At 41.3% G+C, this 19,184-nt stretch overlaps 1 protein-coding gene across 2 annotated transcripts in view; it reads left to right on the top strand.

Annotated features, from left to right (window-relative positions):
• The first annotated feature begins 226 nt into the window (after window positions 1-226).
• The window catches only part of pcxb (pyruvate carboxylase b), a 319,257-nt gene continuing 300,299 nt past the window's right edge, over window positions 227-19,184 (top strand). Inside the window, exons 1-6 of one of the 2 annotated variants that reach the window (XM_086284188.1) lie at window positions 227-674; window positions 12,156-12,292; window positions 14,262-14,355; window positions 14,983-15,073; window positions 16,850-17,015; window positions 18,000-18,145. In XM_086284188.1, the coding sequence (XP_086140314.1) occupies window positions 673-674; window positions 12,156-12,292; window positions 14,262-14,355; window positions 14,983-15,073; window positions 16,850-17,015; window positions 18,000-18,145 (636 nt within the window). In that variant the 5' untranslated portion in view covers window positions 227-672. Of the gene's footprint in view, window positions 675-10,694; window positions 10,797-12,155; window positions 12,293-14,261; window positions 14,356-14,982; window positions 15,074-16,849; window positions 17,016-17,999; window positions 18,146-19,184 lie in introns of those variants that run through there. The other variant, XM_086284198.1, reaches the window with a different exon arrangement.

The raw sequence follows: 19,184 nt of genomic DNA, 5'->3' as shown, positions 1-19,184 counted from the left end.
AGCTATTCCTGCGTTGATGAGCTGTAAGGGTGCAACGCTGACAGCCCCTTCGTAATTACGTAACCTTACGTAGGGGTCTCCCGGTCTGAGCTCTTTAAACCCTGCCGCTCACTGCGTGCTGTCATATTCCCCTCTGTGATTGGCTGAGAGCAGAGGGGGGCGCGCCTGGTTGCGTCATGTGAAAGAGAGGGATGAACGCTTATGGAAGAGAGAGAGAGGAGAGAGAGGGAGATTAACGGCAGAAGGCAGGCGCAGTAGCAGACTCCATATATCCGCTAGTCGGAGACGGACGGTGTCAGCTGCTAGCTAAGTTAGCTTCAGTAAGCAGTTAGCAACTAGCTTCAGAGTCCTAGCTTCTTCACTACACATAAGAGCCAGTGTGTGTGTGAGAGAGTGTGTATCTAAACGCTTTGAGCGCCAGCTCGGCTGCCCCAAAGTGACTCTGTGTTTGCGTGTGCGGTGCCAGTCTGTGTGTACACACAAGCCAGCCTCTCTGCTCACTCTCTTTCGAGTAGCAGCAGCAGTGTGTCTGTAACTGTGTGAGAGAGGTTAGCACGCAAAGAAGCAGACGCACAACCATAAACACTCTCTGATAGTCGACTGTTTACAGTTGGTGTCCGGTTACTCAGCTGCGGATTCACATCATTTCACTGACACCGTCTGAACGCCAGCATGTGAGTACTGATGGGTTAAAGCGTGTGTGTGAGAGAGAGTATGAATGAGTCTTGTTTGTTCGGCTGTCATTGATTGATTGCATTTGACTTGAGATTGATCGAGAGTGACTGAATGGCCTAATTTTTAAAGTAACTTAAGCGTGGCACGTGTTGCAAGCGTGGTTTAAACCACGGTCTTAGCTGCACAGTTGTGACACAGGTACATGCGCAAGGTGTGCGTGTTTACCTGAAACAGAACATGAAGTACCAACTGCGTTTACGTTTTAATCAGGAGCTTTCTGTTAGTTACACACAGTCACACACTCATAGCTGACTTATAACCGACTCAAATGTGCACACAGAAACTTCAGGCTTGAGATTTCGTTTCACTGGACAGTTGCAGTAGGCGTAGAAAAGTCATCACTGCTAGCATTGCATAGACAGTATAATATAAAACTGCAGGAGTCCTTTAGCAGATGGAGTTCTGTGTAAAGAAAAGAGTAGACATCTGTGTACATGCTGAAACTTGCAGCTTGCACAATGTGTTTGTTTTCGTGTAAGCCACACATAAATGGGAGCTCTGACTTTTTTTCCCTCACAGATTCTGCAATGCAGAAATTTGTTCCCCGTCATATTTGACCTTTGATCCCGTGGATGTTGGACTGTTTGTTCATCCTCAAAACAACCTTTACTCTGCGTCACACTGTGGTACATGCCAACAGCTGTCCCATCCCAGAGCTCAGGGAGACCCAGCAGGAAGTCAGCTAGTTTGATTAGTCATAAGCAGGAAATGCTGTACATCCTTCAGAAGGAACAAATTTCACCTTGATGGTAGTTTTTGGAGCAGTAAAGACAGAGCAACGGGAGGAAAGTGATCCAGAATTTTAAAGTAGCGCATATCTAAATCTTTAAGAACTCTGTTTATAGTTCTTATCTTCCTCCAATAACTGACACCTCCAGCTTCTCAAAAAGACAATTTTGCAGTAAATTGTAGCAACACAGAACCTTTAGAGCTGTTGTGAGTGCAATAAACTGAAAAGGCATGCTACAAAGTCATCTTAGCCCCTTTTGATGAAGACATGCACTTTAGACAACTGTGCCAGCTGACACTCCTGCTTTAACTGTGCTGCGGTGACGGATTTAGGTGATATTTGGAGGTCTCGGATGATCACAGGAGATTATATTTCCAGACGTAAGTCTTTACTGATATGTCGTAGGTATAAGGAGCCTTTTTAAGTACTCTTTTCTGAAATGCTTTCTAATAAATTAAATGGTTCACGAGGAAAAGTGCAGCGAAGACTCAAGCACTTTGCAAAGTGGCATCAACATTCTTCTGTCTCACAGTACATGTTTGTCTACTTCCAGGTTACACAACTGCAATTTGTATTAAATATATTTTTATTGTTGCCATTTTTGCACTGTTGCTTCACAGCATGACAGCCCTGGGTTGCTGGTGACTCTGTGTGGAGTATGTTCTCCCTCCTTCAGTCCACAGTAGGGCTGCCACAAACGATTATTTTGATAGTCGACTAGTCACCGATTATTTTTGCGATTAGTCGACTAATCAGATCATCATCCATTGGACATAAAACTACAGCTTATTGCACCAGCAGCATCTGCTCTTATATAACTATCATTAGCTTACAGCTTTAAGTGTTTAAGGTCTGTGCTAACTAAAAATAAAGACAAGATGATAGTTTATTAAATTTTAATGAAATTTGCAGATTGTTTCGGTGAAGTTTAATAAACTCCTTGCTATCTAAAATATACCCCAGAATATGCTCCAGAATATACCCCAGGACACTGGGGTATATTCTGGAGCATCTCACACTTCTGATAATCAGTTGTCTGCTTGAGTTTATTCAGCTGTGTAAAAACTATAACTTTAATCTCAGACAAACTGATTTACTCAGGAACAAATAAAATACTAAAAAAAAAGCCAAACAATAACATTTTAAGTTATCTAAGTGACTCATATATATTTAACCTGAGTAGCGAAAGACGGTGGTGGGTTTGAAAACGATTTGCGGGGAGTCCGGTGTTCTCGCGGTGCTAGTGAGCCTAGCCCCCAGCTCGCTAACGAGCTAGTGGGTAACAGATGCCTCCGAAAACGTCGGAGCGCTTTTGAAAATATGTGGTGTCCTGATAAACTGAGCAGATATTTGAGGTTACATTCTCGCCTGAAAATATGTTAAACGTTTATTTTGTGACCCAGAAAGAATAATAAGAGTAACATTAAAACTAACTAGCTACCGCCATTGTTGGAAACTGCGCTGGGCCGCGCTATGAATTCTGGGACACAGCTGCTTCTTCTTCTTCTTCTTCTTCGGGGTTTAACGGCAGCTGGCATCCTTGTATATGCAATGCTGCCATCTTCTGTTTCAGTCCGTTATTACACTCTTAAATCCTGCCACTTATTCCTGCGTCTTTTGTGATCTTACAAAGCTTCAAACGACGCTTCGACTATTAAATCAGTCGTCGACGATTTTGATAGTCGACGTAATCGTGACTAGTCGACAAATCGTGGCAGCCCTAGTCCACAGGCATGCATGTTTAGTTGAAAGGCAATTCTAAAGACTTACACTTGCACATAGGTGTGAATTTTGGTGTGAATAGTTGTTGCGAGCTGTGGCGAGCTGTCCAAATCGTATTCAACTTTCACCCTATTACAGCTTTGATAGGCTCCAGCCCTAAACTGTAAGTGGAAGAGAATGGATGGGTGGGTAAATATATAAATTGTCAACGTAAATTTTGATGCATTTATAAATTCAAGTGACAATGGATGGGTATTTTTAATGTATGCTGGAAACATGGACACACTTGTGTATTTCAGTATGCATGTGTGCTGACCTGCCTTATCCTCCACACAAGTTTTTCAAGCAGCTAATTGGAGTGCTGACCTGTTGTTGGGGTTTCCATGTAATTGCGAATGGATAACTTGTATTATTCTTATAAAAATACTGGACTTTCTCCTTTAATTGCCGCCAAGGCATCATCCAGTCATTTGCACTTAGCTGAGTCAACAAGCGGTGCCATTAAACTGGCAATCAAAAACTGCCACTCTACAATTTACCCTCTTAGGGAAGTGATATAAAGATGATTTTGTGTGCTTGTTAGTTTTCAGTTGTGTTTTGACTGAGCAGATGTGCACAATCACCTGTTGTCTCTCTCTGTGTGAGAAAGAACAACTTCAGACAGTGTCTCAACCTGATCCTCTTGACATTGTCTGGACTTTATGCATGAAAATGGCCATGGAGAGCTTTCATCTAACATTTCTTATTTTGGTTGGTGAGTGTGAAACAGGACTTTGCATAAAAGGGACTTTTTAAAATGGATAGTATGCAGCCTATAGGTTACATCACACTTGACTAGTGTAATATAACCTATAGGCTGTTTTTTACACACTGCCTCTCTACAATTCGAGAGCTTTCTCCTTTGCAGTGTTCATCATTGCTCCCACTGCATCACAGATACCTTTCTTGAGAATAAAATCGACATATAAATGAGAAGTCAGTCCTGAAAAAGCTGAAAATAAATGGCAGGTTCTCAAAAGAGCGTCTAAATTGATCAGTGAAAGTAACGTGAAAATTTAGGATTTATGTGAGAGATCATGTTTCACCAGTACATCGTAGGTCTTCACGGGGCAGCGTGTAGCAGCGGGGGGTCGGACCATCCTGTTGACTCAGCTGGTAAAGTGTCTGAAAGTAAAATGCAGCAGGTTCACATAGCTCACAAGTCTTTTCAGTGCACCACATGTTATACCGTCCATTCTCTTCCGCTTATACTTGTCAGGGTCGCAGGGGGATAACCCAGGGCACACCCTGGACAGGTCGCCGCTCTGTCGCAGGGCTAACACATACCCTCGCATTAACACCTATGGCTAATTTAGAGTTACCAATTAACCTAACCCCACTAACCGCATGTATTTGGACTGTGGGAGGAAGCCAGAGTACCCACACAAACACAGGGAAAACATACAAACTCCACACAGAAAGAGCAGCCTGAGGATGGAATTGAACTCAGGACCTTCTTGCTGTGAAGCAACAGTGCTTCATTCAAGTTCGTGTCCTTGATTACACTTTAGCTAAATGTCTGCTTAGTAGTTAATTTAAAGAAGCTTTATGCAGCATTAAAACATGTTCCAGGTCCACTTAAATGATCACAGGTGTTTCTTGTATCCCAAACTACTTGCGAATTCAAACCCATGATTTACTTTTCCACAAGTTCAGTAATCTAACCTTTATGGTATGAGCCCCACAGAGTCAAACCTTAAGCTTGTTCCTGCTGCGTGACGCTCACGTTGCTGACAATAACTTTGAAGCCTGGTTTACGAGGGCTTGCTGCTCTGATACAGCTGATCTTTATTCTGTGTTATTCTGTCTTGTAAACATTCTTGTTTAAAGAGCCCGGATATGGTTTGTCCCAGTTTACACAAACAGAGTCATCACTTCTGCCTATCAGGTCAGAGGCAGGTGGGGCAGAGATGGAGACTGCCGGGGTGGAAGAAGGAAGAGAGGAGGGAAGGGAGTGCGGTTGAATGCACATCCATTTTCCATTCGGTGTGCATTCTGCCTCTCTCCATCGCGGCTAATGAAAAATAACTTTTTCAGGAATCGTTGGATCGAAGTGAATCTGCTTTATGTCTTCGGGGAAAGATTTGTGTATGTGTGTGTGTGTGTGGGTGTGAGAAAATGTTCTGTTAAAACTTGTTTAGTTCAGTTGTAGCTCACATGATGAAGACGTTGATTGCAGACTGTAAAATAGGTGTTTTTCAGGTGCATTTCAACACAACAGCCTGCAGCTGATTTATTTGTATTAAGCTGGATTCCCGCATATGTTCACACAGCACATCGTGCTTTGTATAAAATATTAAATTCCTGTAAGTAAACAGAATAATTAACTATTGCCTTTTCTTTACATCAGTAAGCTTACTGAGCTGGATTCACATCAGATCAGACATCTAAACACATTCTGACATTAAGTTGTGTTTGGAGGCACACATGCAATAACATGAGGCGCCTGATAAAGAAAGTCTAAATGTATAAAAGCACATCACGACTTGTTATACAAAGTTACAACCATACACACATAGTAGGCTGATAAAGGCATGTATACAGTGCAAAAGTCTTTGATAGCAGAGTAAACAAAAAAGGAGAGACTTTTTCTCAAGGTGGAGAAGTGGATTAACAAACTCGCCACACACTGGGACAGTTTGGGTCGTCGACTGTGAGTGCAGAATACTCCAACTTTATTTTCAGTTTTGGAGTGCTTGGTTTTAGAAGGAGCAGAATAAACTGAAGATTGACCTCCTTTTAGCTCCAAAGAGACATATGGGGGGGGGCTTCCCAAAGTCATGTCCATGCATGCCACTTCAGCAGCTGCACATGTACGCACTTTCATTGAGCTTTTTTTTATAGTCCTGTTTTTTTTTTTGATGAGCCCACAACAGCCAGTGAACATCAACAGAAGTCCATCACGTACAGCACATCCTTTTCTTCTAACGATAACCCTGAATGCTGTAAGCGCCGAAAGGTAGACTGTTTGTTATTGCCCAATTTCTGTTGGATAGCTAGCTCTATGTATTTGCCCCTCGATTACCCAAGCAGGGCAAAGTCGAAACTAGTTATGTGTGTCTGTGTGTCACAACATCACAGACAAGACAGAGCTGAACTTTGATCTCCAAGAAGTTAATGTACGAACCAGAAGTCGCTGCGGTGCTTTAAGCTGCCTAGCACCCAAAGGTTTCACTCAGTAGCCATATAACCTTTCTCTGAGGACAGGATGATGCATGCATGTGGCAACACATTTTTCTTGAACTTATTTTTCTGGGTTTTCCAATATAAAAATTTAAGACCACGTTAGCTATTGACGATGTTTGTGCTTCTGCCTTTTTTTGCTGCTGTAACTACTGAGAGGAAGAGACACAGAGAGAGTTGGAGACTTACAATAGAGAGAAAGAGGTCATGGAGTACATTTGGCATGAAGCTATTATTCCACTTTGGCTTTCCAGCTGGGATTTCTTTTTTTCAGTACTTGTATACGGTCGGGGTTGAGTTAGGGAAAACGTTGATGCTAGAGTTGTTTCAGATGATGTCATACTGCTGTAATGCATCGTGTTTCATCGTGAGGTGTGCTGAATGAAATCAGGAGAAGACAGGAAGCACGTGATACACCTGGAAGAAACCAGCACCATTAAACGCGCTCGATCCGCCTAGATGAAGTGTCTCGTAATGAATGTAGTTCCTCTAACTTGACACAATAAATCCTTTGATGGTTTTTCGCTGCTTTATTTGCAACTTTTCACTGACTGTGTTTTTAGTTTTTGTACTACAGACATTCATACCATAGCAGTCTGCAGGAGTGAGAGGCCTGCAGCTCGTTTGGAGCCTCCACAATGAAACAGCATGCAGAGTTTTGCTTTAAAAATTCTTTGAACCTTGCTCATATCTGAAACTAAAACAATCCCGTGCATTTTTTTTGACTTAGTGAAAGGCGAAGGTCACATTCCTTTGTCTGTGCGCCTGTTAGAGGGCCAGTGGAAAGGGATCTGTTTTTCTTTCTCAGGTATGCTATGAATATTATATTGAAATTACATTTAGAATAATTGAAAATGTAATTTTTTTTGTATGATTTAAAAAAAAAAAAAAAAAAAAGCATTTCTTAATGATATCTAGTACTTGATAAACTGCAAAACAAGATGTATCTGATGTGTCAGTGTTTTGTTAATGTAAGCAGGTTTTTTCCCTGGATAACATGAGTGGTTCTGATCTCTGACTTGGTCGCTATTTACTACAAAAAGGGATCTTGAAAAAAGTTAGCTTTGTATATAAATAAATAGGAAAAAGGGGAAGATACCAGAATGTATGGGTTTTTTTTTTGGATCTTCTGTTTTTTGCCCTTCCAGTAGAGTGGAAATTGTAGCTTCTTCAAAACACTTATATGCCGTTTAATCCTGTAAAAGCTCCTGTTGATAAAGCGGATTTTGCCTGGATTCCCTCAGTTAAAGTCATGCGTCAAAGTGCTCTTATTTTGTCCACCTGTTGTGTGTGTATGCACGTCTTGAAGTAGGCGCCATGTTTTGGTCGTTATCATACAAAAATCCATAACAGTCTTTCAGAATATTACATTTCTGAGAGTTAGCTCAACTCCTTCACCTCCTTGAGGCTTTGTCCCTTTCAGGCTTTAGAAGATTGAGCCCACGACAGCAGACTTTGGCCAGTCACGTGCCTCTTTAAACCTGATCAGGTGTTTCGCATAAAGAGTGAAAAAGTCCATGGGGGAAATAAGATGGGGTGGTGTTCTGTGTTAAGTAGGAGAGTTTCAACCTGGGTGAGCTTGGTTAAAATAAACACCCATGTTTGTGTTGTAGAACGTGGCAGAATTTTAAGGCTGATACCAATACTGATATTTGGGGATTGAAAAATCGAATAATCTGATATTAGAGCTGAGAGCTCTAATATTTGTGCAGCTACTTATCCGCTCAGATCAGAATAGAGAGAGGAGAGCTGCAGGAAGACGGCTGTTTATTTTCATACTCTGTAGATGGAGAGGAGCAGCAGAAGTATGCAGAACAACTATACTGATGGTCCTGATTATAAACACTCTATTACACAGTACTATCATGACACTTAATTCATGATACAATGTTATTACAGATAATAATTATGTATTCAATAATAACTGCACATAGACTTATGTCACAAGTTAGCATAACCCTTTCTCTGGTACTCAAACGTCCCTCAACTTGTGCCTCAGCAGAGCCTGGGTACGGCCCTGTCTATGGGGAACCATACCTGGGTTTCACTGCCTCCAATCTGTGACAGACCCTCATTACCCACAGGATTTAATGGGGGTCTTTGGAAGCTTTGTCAAGCTAAGTGTGTCTAATCTTCAGTACTTTTTTGGTTGAGCGAGAAACTAACAAGCCCGAGCGAGTCATTGCTTTGCCATCATCGGATGGTGGCGTGTGACACTGGCGCTCATGTTCGTAGTATTCCACGACGGTCCTTACAAATCCCGTGAGTCATATCTGTCCCCCGTTGACCTTGTTAAGAAATCCAAAAAGTCCCTGTTTGTCTGTGTTTGACTAGGAAAGAAAACTCATTAGAAGAACCTCGCAGACCATACTAGAAAAAAGGAGCGCCATCCGGTGGATTGAAAGAGAATTCGATTTTATTCTTCTCGTACTAAAAAGTTCATCATTTTTACAGTTGAAATAATAGGATACGTATTTGGTGTAGCAGTGTTGTTACAAAATATTGGATAATATTGCGATACACTGTGTTGAACTGGCTATTCCTTCGTTCTGTCCAGCACAAATTCAGGGGTTTTGTCTTTTATCAGTTTTTGTCTTTTCCAGCTTTAAGTTGTCATGTTTGAGTATAAGGTGGGGTTTGGGTTTCTCAGCACTTCATGATAAAGCAATGCCTGATTGCTGTGTTTCAGACAGTAAGATGGACCGTGATCACACCTCATAATGTTACATCATCTGCTCTTTATATTAGTGCTGACGGATCAAAGAAACGTAGCTAGAGTTGTCTCATAGAGCGCTCGTGCAGCTGTATTTACCCTCATTGTATTCCTTTCTCCAAACACTGCTGCCGAGTGTGTAGCTGGTGAGAACATGCAATGTCTGTGCTGCAAAGACAGCATTTATGAAAAGCTTTGCAAGTTTCAGGAAAAGTACACGTCTGTGCTTTTCCTTTCAGTTTTTTGTTGTGTTTAACTTTGATTCGGGCCTCAGAGTGAACCAAGATTTCCAGCTGTGAGTTCCCACATCCCGGGAACACGAAGCCCCCGGTTTTATTTACCTGCTCATCTTACATTTTTTAGTATGAACCCAAAGCACCCTTCATAGCACGGACAACTGTATCTGAGTCAGCCTCTGAGCCAAAAATAGCAATATAATTCACGCTCTCCAAAAACCGAAATTGCACTCAGATTTAGTGCGACTGCCGGACTGTCCCAGTATCTCCTCGTCATACCACAGCGCACTTTCTGGGACACATTTGCCATTGTTGGCTGCGTGATCTATTAGTGGAGTGAGATGGGAAGACGGAGAAGTGCAAAGCAGTTTAATAACACCACAGTGGAAAGTTCACGTAATATGACGTCTTTATATATGTTCCCCTGACTAGCTTCATTTTCACAGTCACAGCCTGTTTTCATTGGCTGCTTCCGGTTCATGGTGATGGTTGTCATTAAGGCTTATTTATGGAATTTAAAGAATTAAAATCTAAAGTTCAAGACTACCTAGAGGTACTACTACAAGGTTCAAGGAAAGGATCCAGTTTTTTCAGTCTGTTGTTGTTAGGCCCGCTCAGTATTCAGGGCTTGGGAAACTGAATCTGTTTCTTCAGGTGTGCCTGTTGTTTTTGTGTAGATGCAGTATTTGGTTTCAGGCTGAGTTTCCACTGCATGGTGTCTACAGACGGCTTCAAGACATTAACTTATTGAACGATTCTTGTCTCATTTATTCCTTTTCTAATTCGGCTAAATGCTAATTATTTATAGTGTGTGATAAAAGTATTTCCAAAACAGTAGAACGTGAGTAGAAAACGACTTTTTAAATCTTTATCCAGATCTGTATCTTGGTGCTCTAGTGTCTCAGCACTTTGTCTACATAAGTAGTGCAGTGTGAGAAATGGCATCATATATCTCAGCAGAAACAAACAATTGTCCACAGTAAAGCAGGAAATAACTGTGTAGTGGCATGTGGCTCTGATATGTTTATTGTCAATGCAAAGTTGAATTTTAAGAAATTTTTTATTGAAGATATTTGGATTCACATACAAATAATATTATGGCTTAGGACAAATATGAGACTTGAAGGATGCATTTAAGTCATTACATAATCAGTGCATTTAATAATCAAATGCAGTGATTATTCCCTTTAGTTTGGTTTATTGTTTCATTGGCAAATTGATACTTGTTCTTTCAAGGGGACCTAATTGACTGTAGTTCCGACGTTTGACCACAGTGTGGCAGCAAAGGACTTTTAGTGAAGTGCAGGCTGAGGTCTGGCTTAAAGAAGAAGCCTGGCTGCCTCACTAGCGTTGAACTTCTTCTGCCTGTCTCCTCACATGAATGAGAAGCTCTTCATCAAGCTCAGGGAGCTGTGACACGGTTTGCACCTTCACGCACGTGCGTATGGGCGCCTGTGCCATGTGGCGCTCACGCGGCTGTTGTGCTGCTAAACGTTCGTAACAGTCAGTAGCTTAATGCCCGTTTAGTTGTGACGACTAGTGGGTTTGTCAGGTTGTGTGTTTGTTACCGGTTGTTAGCTCAGAGGGAACAAAGCTATAATTATCTTTGTAAGAAATCTTTTGACTTTTTTATATATATATTTTTTAAAAATGGGCAGAAAAAGGGAGATCTGTGTGTCTGGTACAAAACATAGTTTATATGGTTGTACTTTTCTAGGTAATTAGTCTTCATCTTTATTGCTGTAATTTGGTAGAGAAACTGCACAAACGCACCAGAAACTCATTGTCGTTAATTGGACACTAGCAGTTGATTGGCTGCTGGCAAGCAGAGCAGCAGCTGATTGGCTTTCCCGCCTCCTCAATTTCCTTTTTTAATGACAGTCTGGCTTCCTGGACGAAGTTATGCTGTAACTAATCAACTAGAGCTTATCCTTTGAGGCTTGTGTTTTTTGTTGTTGTTGTTTTTAAAAAAAATTGTTATTAGTATATATCGATTTTCTTCCGTTTATCCAATTCAGGGTCGCAGGGAGCTAAGGCGAGAAGCACTGTGCAGCCTGGAGTCACGAGGCTAAGGCAGAGCGCCAGGCATCGTCAATTTTTAAATCGCCAGTTAGCTGAACCCCACTAACTGCATGTTTTTTGGACTGTGGGAGGCAGCCAGAGTACCCAAAGCGAGCTTGCACAGTTACAGGGAGCAGAAAGGTCCCAGACTGGAGTTGAACCTCACCCATAGAGGCCATAACCTAACCATGGGCACCACTGTGTCATCCATTATTTGTACTAAAATGGTTACTGTGTCATTGTACAATTCCAAAATATGTTTTAAACATTAAAAAAATGGTCTAGCTTCCATTAAAAATACTGGTCTATCCATTATGTTCTCAGCCACCTTTCCCCAGCAACAGCCATCACATTCACAGGCCTCAACCATTTGCTCATTGTACAGCCTTTCTTTTTTTTTTTTCCCCCTTCCTGAATCCTTCAATAATCCAGGACTGTTTGTAAATATTAGTTCAAGGACAATTAAACACTTCTGAATAAAATGCCATGTTGTGGAGGCTCAGCAGTAGCTTAAGAGGGAGCTTCTGATTTAATTTCTCCAAATGTGGTTCACACATCCTTTGGTGAGAACCACAGATCTCCAAAATACTGTTGTTGTTTTTTTTGTTTTTTTACATTTAAAAAGAGCCTTGTTTCATTGTTCATGTGTTAGATTTATCTTAATATTTTACTCCTGTCTTCTTACTTTGCATTTGTTTTGTTTGTGTAGTTGAACAGTTGTTTTTTTTCCTCTCAGGATGTTTAGGTACACTTTAGCCCGGAGTGGCTTTGGTGTGTTGGCTTTCCGGAGGGCTTATGTTCTCACCCGATTTGCTCACTCTGCCCCGAAGAATGAGTATCGACCAATCAAGAAAGTGATGGTGGCCAATAGAGGTAAGACTGCTTTTCTTTTCTTTCTTTTTTTTCTTCATACCAGTTATAATTTCCCACTGAAGAAGACAAGCAATTGAAAGCACTGTTAAATTAACTACAGTTTAATGCAGTTTCATTTATAATGTAAGAAAAAAGTTATGACATTTACAGTCTCCCTGAGGCAAGAACAGACTCTTGGATCTGTTAATTTTTAATGCCCAGCATTTAGTTTGCCTTGGCGTATGCTAATATTTAAGCACACATTGTATGTGGGTGGCTGTTGAAGCTAGCTTTGTTTGCTTTAACCTAAAAAAATATTGGATATGAATGTGGAGCTGCTGCCACAGCCGTCATTACTCGGAAGTTGTGCTGTGTACTGGGTCTATGTATTAAAGTGTTTTTGAATTTTCTGCTCTACATACTGTCACAGAGGTACTGTTCAAAGCTCAACTAAAATAGACATGAAAGTAAAAAAAAATAATAAAAAAATAAAAATGATCCCGCTCTGGTATCTGAGGTCTGAATAGAAATGTAATTATAGGGAAAACCCGAGTTTCCTGAACACAAAGCAGTCCACAGTACGGTTGTTACAGGCGGGATAAACATCATTGATGTGCTTTGAGAGGCGGCCAGCGTGCAATTAGTTGCTCTGTCAGGTGATGAAGAGTGTTTGAGTGATTAAATAAATAGATTCATGCTTTTTATTCAAATTTCTTTTATTATATTCATTCCTGCAGTCACATTTAAAATGCTTGATTTGCTTCATTGTTTCATTATTCCAGTTTTATTGGTGCATGGGTTTTCAGTACTGTTGGAGGTCTTGAAAGCACGTGGCGCTCTATAGGCCCCCTGTTGCATGCATACATCTCACAAAGGCTCTGTTTAGCTGCTGGAATACATCCATGTGATTCAAATGAGTTGTGGTCTGTCCTTCATGCTCGAACACAGCGGGGCTTTCCGTCCATCCCCCCCCCTGCTTCACATCAGCCTGACGCGATAGCAACACCACATAAGATCACATTCTTCACACTGGAGCGCATCGGGCCGTTCTTGGCTGCAGTGTGCGCGCGCCTATGTGGCGATAAGGGCACACCATCATATCAGCCCAGATTCCACTTCACCAAACATATCTCGTCTCTGCCATAGCCTCTCTGCTCTTCTAGCAACTCCTCTCCTTTCTTTTCATTTCTGTTCCCCACTTCCTGTCACAGCGTTTCGTCCTCAAGACAAGCTCGAGTGCCTTTTTTCTTTTTTTGCATTGTTCTTTTAAAGTTAACTACATTTTGATCTGTCAGTTTTCCATACATCTCGTCCTCTTCTCTTATCCCTCACGCTTTCATCCCTTTCATGTTCATGCTGTTGCTCTTCTCCAGAAGTTACTCCTTTCATGCTCGTCTACTCTCCTCATATTTTATTTTCTTTTTTTTAAAAGCCGTACAAATGTTTGAACGCTGTCCTCGCCTTCAAGCAAGAACAACACAGCTTACTTGTTTTCAGCGACTTAACTTTCTCCCTCTAAATGCGTGTTGCTTGAAAAAGTATTTGGCTTTTGTGACAGCAAGATAAGTCAGGCAGCGTTTTGCTTGTCTGAAGCTGAGATTTTACGCTGTTCTCTCAAACTTGAGTTAAAAACTGTTGACTTGTTGCAGTGTCTGACGTTTTTTTTTTTGCATAGGTCTTGTTTTCATGCAATACATTACAAAGTTTGGGCTTCTTTTCTCAGCTGAGGCATTAGATGCAAAACGCTACAGGATGTTGATAAAATGCTATAAAGTCTGTGCTTATAAAACCTAGATGATGAAAGAACTACAGCCTCCCTCTACACACAGTCTCCTAAAAAATAAAGAAACATTTGCATAATAAAGGGAATATATTAAAAGAAAACACAGAGAGGAAGGGAACAGATGGAGCTGGGAGAATGAGATGTGGCAAAGCTAAACCAAACCGCCTTCTGCATTGAGTCATCTCATGTGTTCCTCTCGTCTTTCAGGTGAGATCGCCATCCGTGTGTTCAGAGCCTGCACCGAGCTGGGGATTCGAACCGTGGCCGTGTATTCAGAGCAGGACACTGGACAAATGCACAGGTATTAGTGTGTGCTACATTAGAGTGAGCCGTAGTGTTTTAAATAAAGATGGCTTCACGGGCATATGTCGCTAAATGTCTCGCCTGCCACTGCTGGATATTGATTACAGAATGCTAACAGCTGATTAGAGGTAATAGCAATTGAAAAGGAGTCTTGGGAGCATTTTTCTCCGCTCCAGCGCTTTGGGTGGGTTCTTTGTTTTGCAGTTGATGTTAAGTGGGGACATAAGTATAATTGTATTGACATTACAAACATTCAGGTAATCTCGCAGCTTAGTTTACATGCACACAAACTATTTTGGCTCTTTGTGAGCTTCAAATATAACACGGATACTTTTCTACCTGTTCCTGTTTTTCCTTCCTAATGCGTTTGCTTTTATTCGGCTCCACTTTTATTCCATCATTTTCTATTTCACTCTTTATATGCAGCATTGTACCCAATAAACCCTGATCATGGTAATGTTTTAAGTGTTTATAGTTTACCTGATTTACTGAAGTGCTCCTGTCCAGTATTTATTGAAAGCTGGTGCATATTTGTACATGCAGCCTGATTTTTATACATTTATATTTTGAGCTGGCCACCTTCCGTCTCACTAATGCACGTCTTTGCGTGTTCTCGTCTTCACAGGCAGAAGGCGGATGAGGCTTACCTGATTGGGAAAGGCCTGCCACCTGTTGCAGCATACCTGCACATTCCAGACATCATCAAAGTCGCCAAGGTAACGAGTTTTCACCTTCACAAAAGTAACTCTTCCACTTCACCTGTATGGTGGTTCACATGTCTCAAGAGAAACTTGGAAGAGCTAACAAAGACATAATAAAGCCACTGGGAAGTACAGCTATGTGATAATCAGATTTTTTTTTCACTTATTATTTTGGCTCTCGGTGGAGTTAAATAAACAAAATGAGGCAATTCAGATAAAACGGTTTATTTTCAGATTGATGTTCTGACCAAAATGAAAGCAGTTCAATCGTTTGCCCCTGATTTAAGACCAGCATACTCCATTTCCTTACAGCGCTGTCATGTACAGTGCCCATACGCATCTTAACGGTCCCCTAAATGAAGAATTTGATAAAGCGCTGCTGGCGAGTTATTAATTTTTGTATTGACTGTAATTGAATTTTTGCCTTTGACTGAAATGAAAATCCATGCTATGCAAGTCTCATCTCTTGCTGTCAGTAGTGGAGGAAAAAAAGCTTCTAACATGGACTGGAATATGATTCTTTTCTGTTCACTGTGTTACTTGCACAAGAAAAGGGAATATTGTATTACTCTACTCGCACACCCCTGCCCTGTTGTTTTCCTTCGTGGTCAGTATCCGTGTCTAGTGTCCACAGTTTCTTGTTTCTTCCTTTCCTTACTTCCTTTTCACTTTCATTTCCCATCTCCCTTCCTCTCCTCTTCCCTGTGCCACTTATCTCTGTGTAGATCATATCGGCTCTTTGTTGCATCTTTCCCATCCTCTCTCCACTCCTCCAGGATATGCTGTCAGTTTATTATCATTTTTCTGATCAATCTCTCATGTTTTATACTCTTCTGCGTGGGCATGTGGTCAGCCAGCCAAGTTGGGGAGCCTTTGGCATCAAACTCATTTCTCTAAAATCCGTCTGGCTATCTGAGAGCTCAGCCAGCCCATGCCAGCATTGTGTGTTCCTGTTTTCACCCTTTCATATTTAGTTTGTTTACCTCTTGTTCACAATGTATCTTCACTTAGCCGCTAACAAGCTGATGATTTTCTTTCTTAAAATTGTCCAACATGACAATTAAAACAGTTGTGTTGGACGTGAATGCGTGAGCCCACACGTGCACCCTACTGTATCGTATTAACCTCTGTTAATCTTCATCTGCTGTCCACGTCTTGTTAAATTTGTGGGTTTCTTTCTGTCTTCTTTTACCTGCTTGTGTGCATGCATGGCACTTGCTATGTTTCTGTGTGGCTCAGTGCCTCTTTTGGCCTGCCAGTAACAGCTCCCTTAACAACGGGACAGCCCATAATTATAGTCCGCCTTGTATCCGAGAGCAGATGGCACATACTGATCCAGAGATGGCTCTATCTGTCAGCCTCGGCAGCTACTGTATCTGTCTGCTACCCTTTGGTGTGTGTGTGTGTGTGTGTGTGTGTGTGTGTGTGTGTACACGATACCTTCCCGCTGACCCTCAAATTATCTACGCCTGTCTGTTCACTCAGTCTCCTACTGGTGTCCATTATGATGATGATTAAGGTAATGGTAACTAAGATGAAATGAGAATAAAATGAACTCAGAACCATTTTTAAGTAACACAAATTCTTTGCACTACCATGAGATTGCATGTGTTAAAGCATTTAGGTTAGTGTGTGACACCTCTTTGTTTCTCTCACTATTAGACATCCAAGTGCTAACTGAGGCCCCCAGTGGCTCTCTGTTTAACACAACTCATGCAGCTTAGCTGAGCTATATTTACTTTCTCTGGGATGGGTGAATTTAAAAAAGTCTATCCATCTGTGCCTACTTAGGACAACGGTGTGGATGCTATCCATCCTGGCTATGGTTTCCTGTCTGAGCGGGCAGAATTTGCTCAGGCCTGTTCGGATGCCGGGGTGATGTTTGTCGGACCATCTCCAGAAACGGTGCGCAAGATGGGTGACAAGGTGGAGGCTCGTTCCTTGGCTATGAATGCAGGTATGATATGACCACCCCAAAATGATGCTCGGTTGCATGTAGGTTTGAGGCTTTTGAGGCTTGCTCATTATAGTGGACCTGTTGTGCTTTTTCTAGATATAGGTGTCTGAAATAATGAAGTCAGTACAGGAAATTTCTATGAGCCAATATCTCAGGCTTCAGACTCCTCCAAATGCCCCTTTCCTGACAGCTTCTTGTAAATATTCCTGGCTTTTAAAAATGGCAAATGTGCTTAATTTGGTCATCTCAGGTGAGCACAGCAGCCTCACAACCCTGCTATTCAAGCCTTCATTCTGCAAGGGCCAGCAAATCAGAAGAAAGTTGGCTCGAAGGGAGAATTGAAACGGCTTGTATCAGAGGATGAACTGAAGCACCAAGGCCCTGCAAAATATGAAGATTGTTTTGAACCTTGAGTCATACAAGGCTGTTGGAGTAAAGAGAAAATATGGAATTGGAAACGTGTATAATAGATTCGTATTATGTGATGGTAGTAGTTGTATACTTACTATGATAAAATGGAAGCGTAGCTGACTGGCAGTGTGCATGTAAAGCTTGTGATGCTATTAGTAATAGTGTGGTTTAAATTTAAATCACTCTGCAAGATGACTCACACCTCCATCTACCTTTCACTCTGCCTTTGCATTTGCTGTCGCTTTAATGCGTGTATTAAATTTGTATTCACTGAGGTGATGAATATTTTAAGAGCATGCTCTTTTTCTTTTATGCAACTGTAGGAAATCTAACAAGCTCTATTTCCATTAATGGGATGCTTTTGTCATTTTGAGCCACTAAATAATTTAGTATTTCAAGACCAAGTGAATCTTAGATTGCGCTGCTGTCTTTAATGGCTGCCAATCTTCTTTGATTATATCAGTAACTGTCATAATTATGGTCCTAGAGTTTTTATTTTCCTTTTTTCCCCTCCTCTGTAACATTTGACATCCTTTTTAAAGTAATGTTTGTCACAAACCCAACCCTGTGTAGGAGTACCTGTGGTCCCAGGAACAGATGCTCCCATCTCAAGTCTGCAGGAGGCGCAGGCGTTTGCCCAGACATACGGCTTCCCCATTATCTTCAAAGCAGCCTATGGTGGAGGTGGTCGCGGCATGAGGGTGGTCAGAGAATATGAGGTGAGCGCTTGTATGGTGTCAGAGGAAGCTGTTTAAACTGCGTCTTGACCGACCAACCTAATGACACTTTTTTTTTTTCTCGTTTTTATTCATTCGGTTTGCTTTGAATCGAGTTGAAATTACTTGAAAATCTCAAACTGGGCACCAATCACTCTGGATGTATTGGAATCTGTGCCCTGAAAGTGGCTCGGTCACTTAGTGAAGGAGTCTGAGTGATTTATGTTTGGCTCTTTCTCTTTTCTTTTAAGTGAGTATAATTGGAGGCTGTCCAGCAGGCACAGTTAAAGTATTCTCACGGTTTAAGATAAAAACAGTGATTTCATGCATCTTACCTTTTTGATTTTTTTTTTAAATGATTTTTTTTTTTTTTTGGTCCATAACAGTAAAATGTCTCAACATGTCCTTGATACTAATAACTGAAATATAAACAGTATATAAATAGCAGAAGATTGTCAAAATAGGTAGCATAATCTTATTGTAGGCCCATATTACAAGAGTTGGAATTTTAGATTCATCTGTTGGCTCAAAAGTGTTATCTGGATATAAAATGTGAGATTGGCCGACAGATCGTTTGTTTTTCAGCAAGACTGTATGTAAAACAATGACGCAATCAGGAACAACTGGACTTCCCAATATTTCTGTTTATTATCCCAACTTTAGTGCCTGCAAGTATGTTTCAAAACTCTTGCCACATTCAGAAAAACCCTTTGGCTATGGAGGTGGAAACCTCCGCTCAGTGCAGCCACATGTGCCTGTGCGACCTAGCCAGTTAGCTCAGCAAAATTTGCTCATTTAGTGATGCTGGCGGCTTTTCCCTCCTCAAGCCTGTGGCGATAATGCTGTGTGGTTTCTCATAGGCCTGGTGGAATTTGTATTTGTTTTTTTTACCCGGGGCATTTTTGCCTTCATGTGACTGGACAGTGTAGACTTTCTAGAGGGGACAGTTTCTAGACAAACCCAGGCTGCTATATCTCTGGCTTGTTTTGCACTCAGTTGTGCAAAAGTGTTGTCATAATCACCCAGATTTAAACTAAATATC

Source organism: Aulonocara sp. 'chitande type north' Nkhata Bay, linkage group LG3 (genome assembly GCF_057382095.1).
Source record: "Aulonocara sp. 'chitande type north' Nkhata Bay isolate Kocher_YH1m ecotype deep benthic linkage group LG3, A_spYH_male_GT1.1, whole genome shotgun sequence".
Lineage (NCBI taxonomy): Eukaryota > Metazoa > Chordata > Actinopteri > Cichliformes > Cichlidae > Aulonocara > Aulonocara sp. 'chitande type north' Nkhata Bay.
This window is presented reverse-complemented; position numbering and strand designations above follow the sequence as displayed.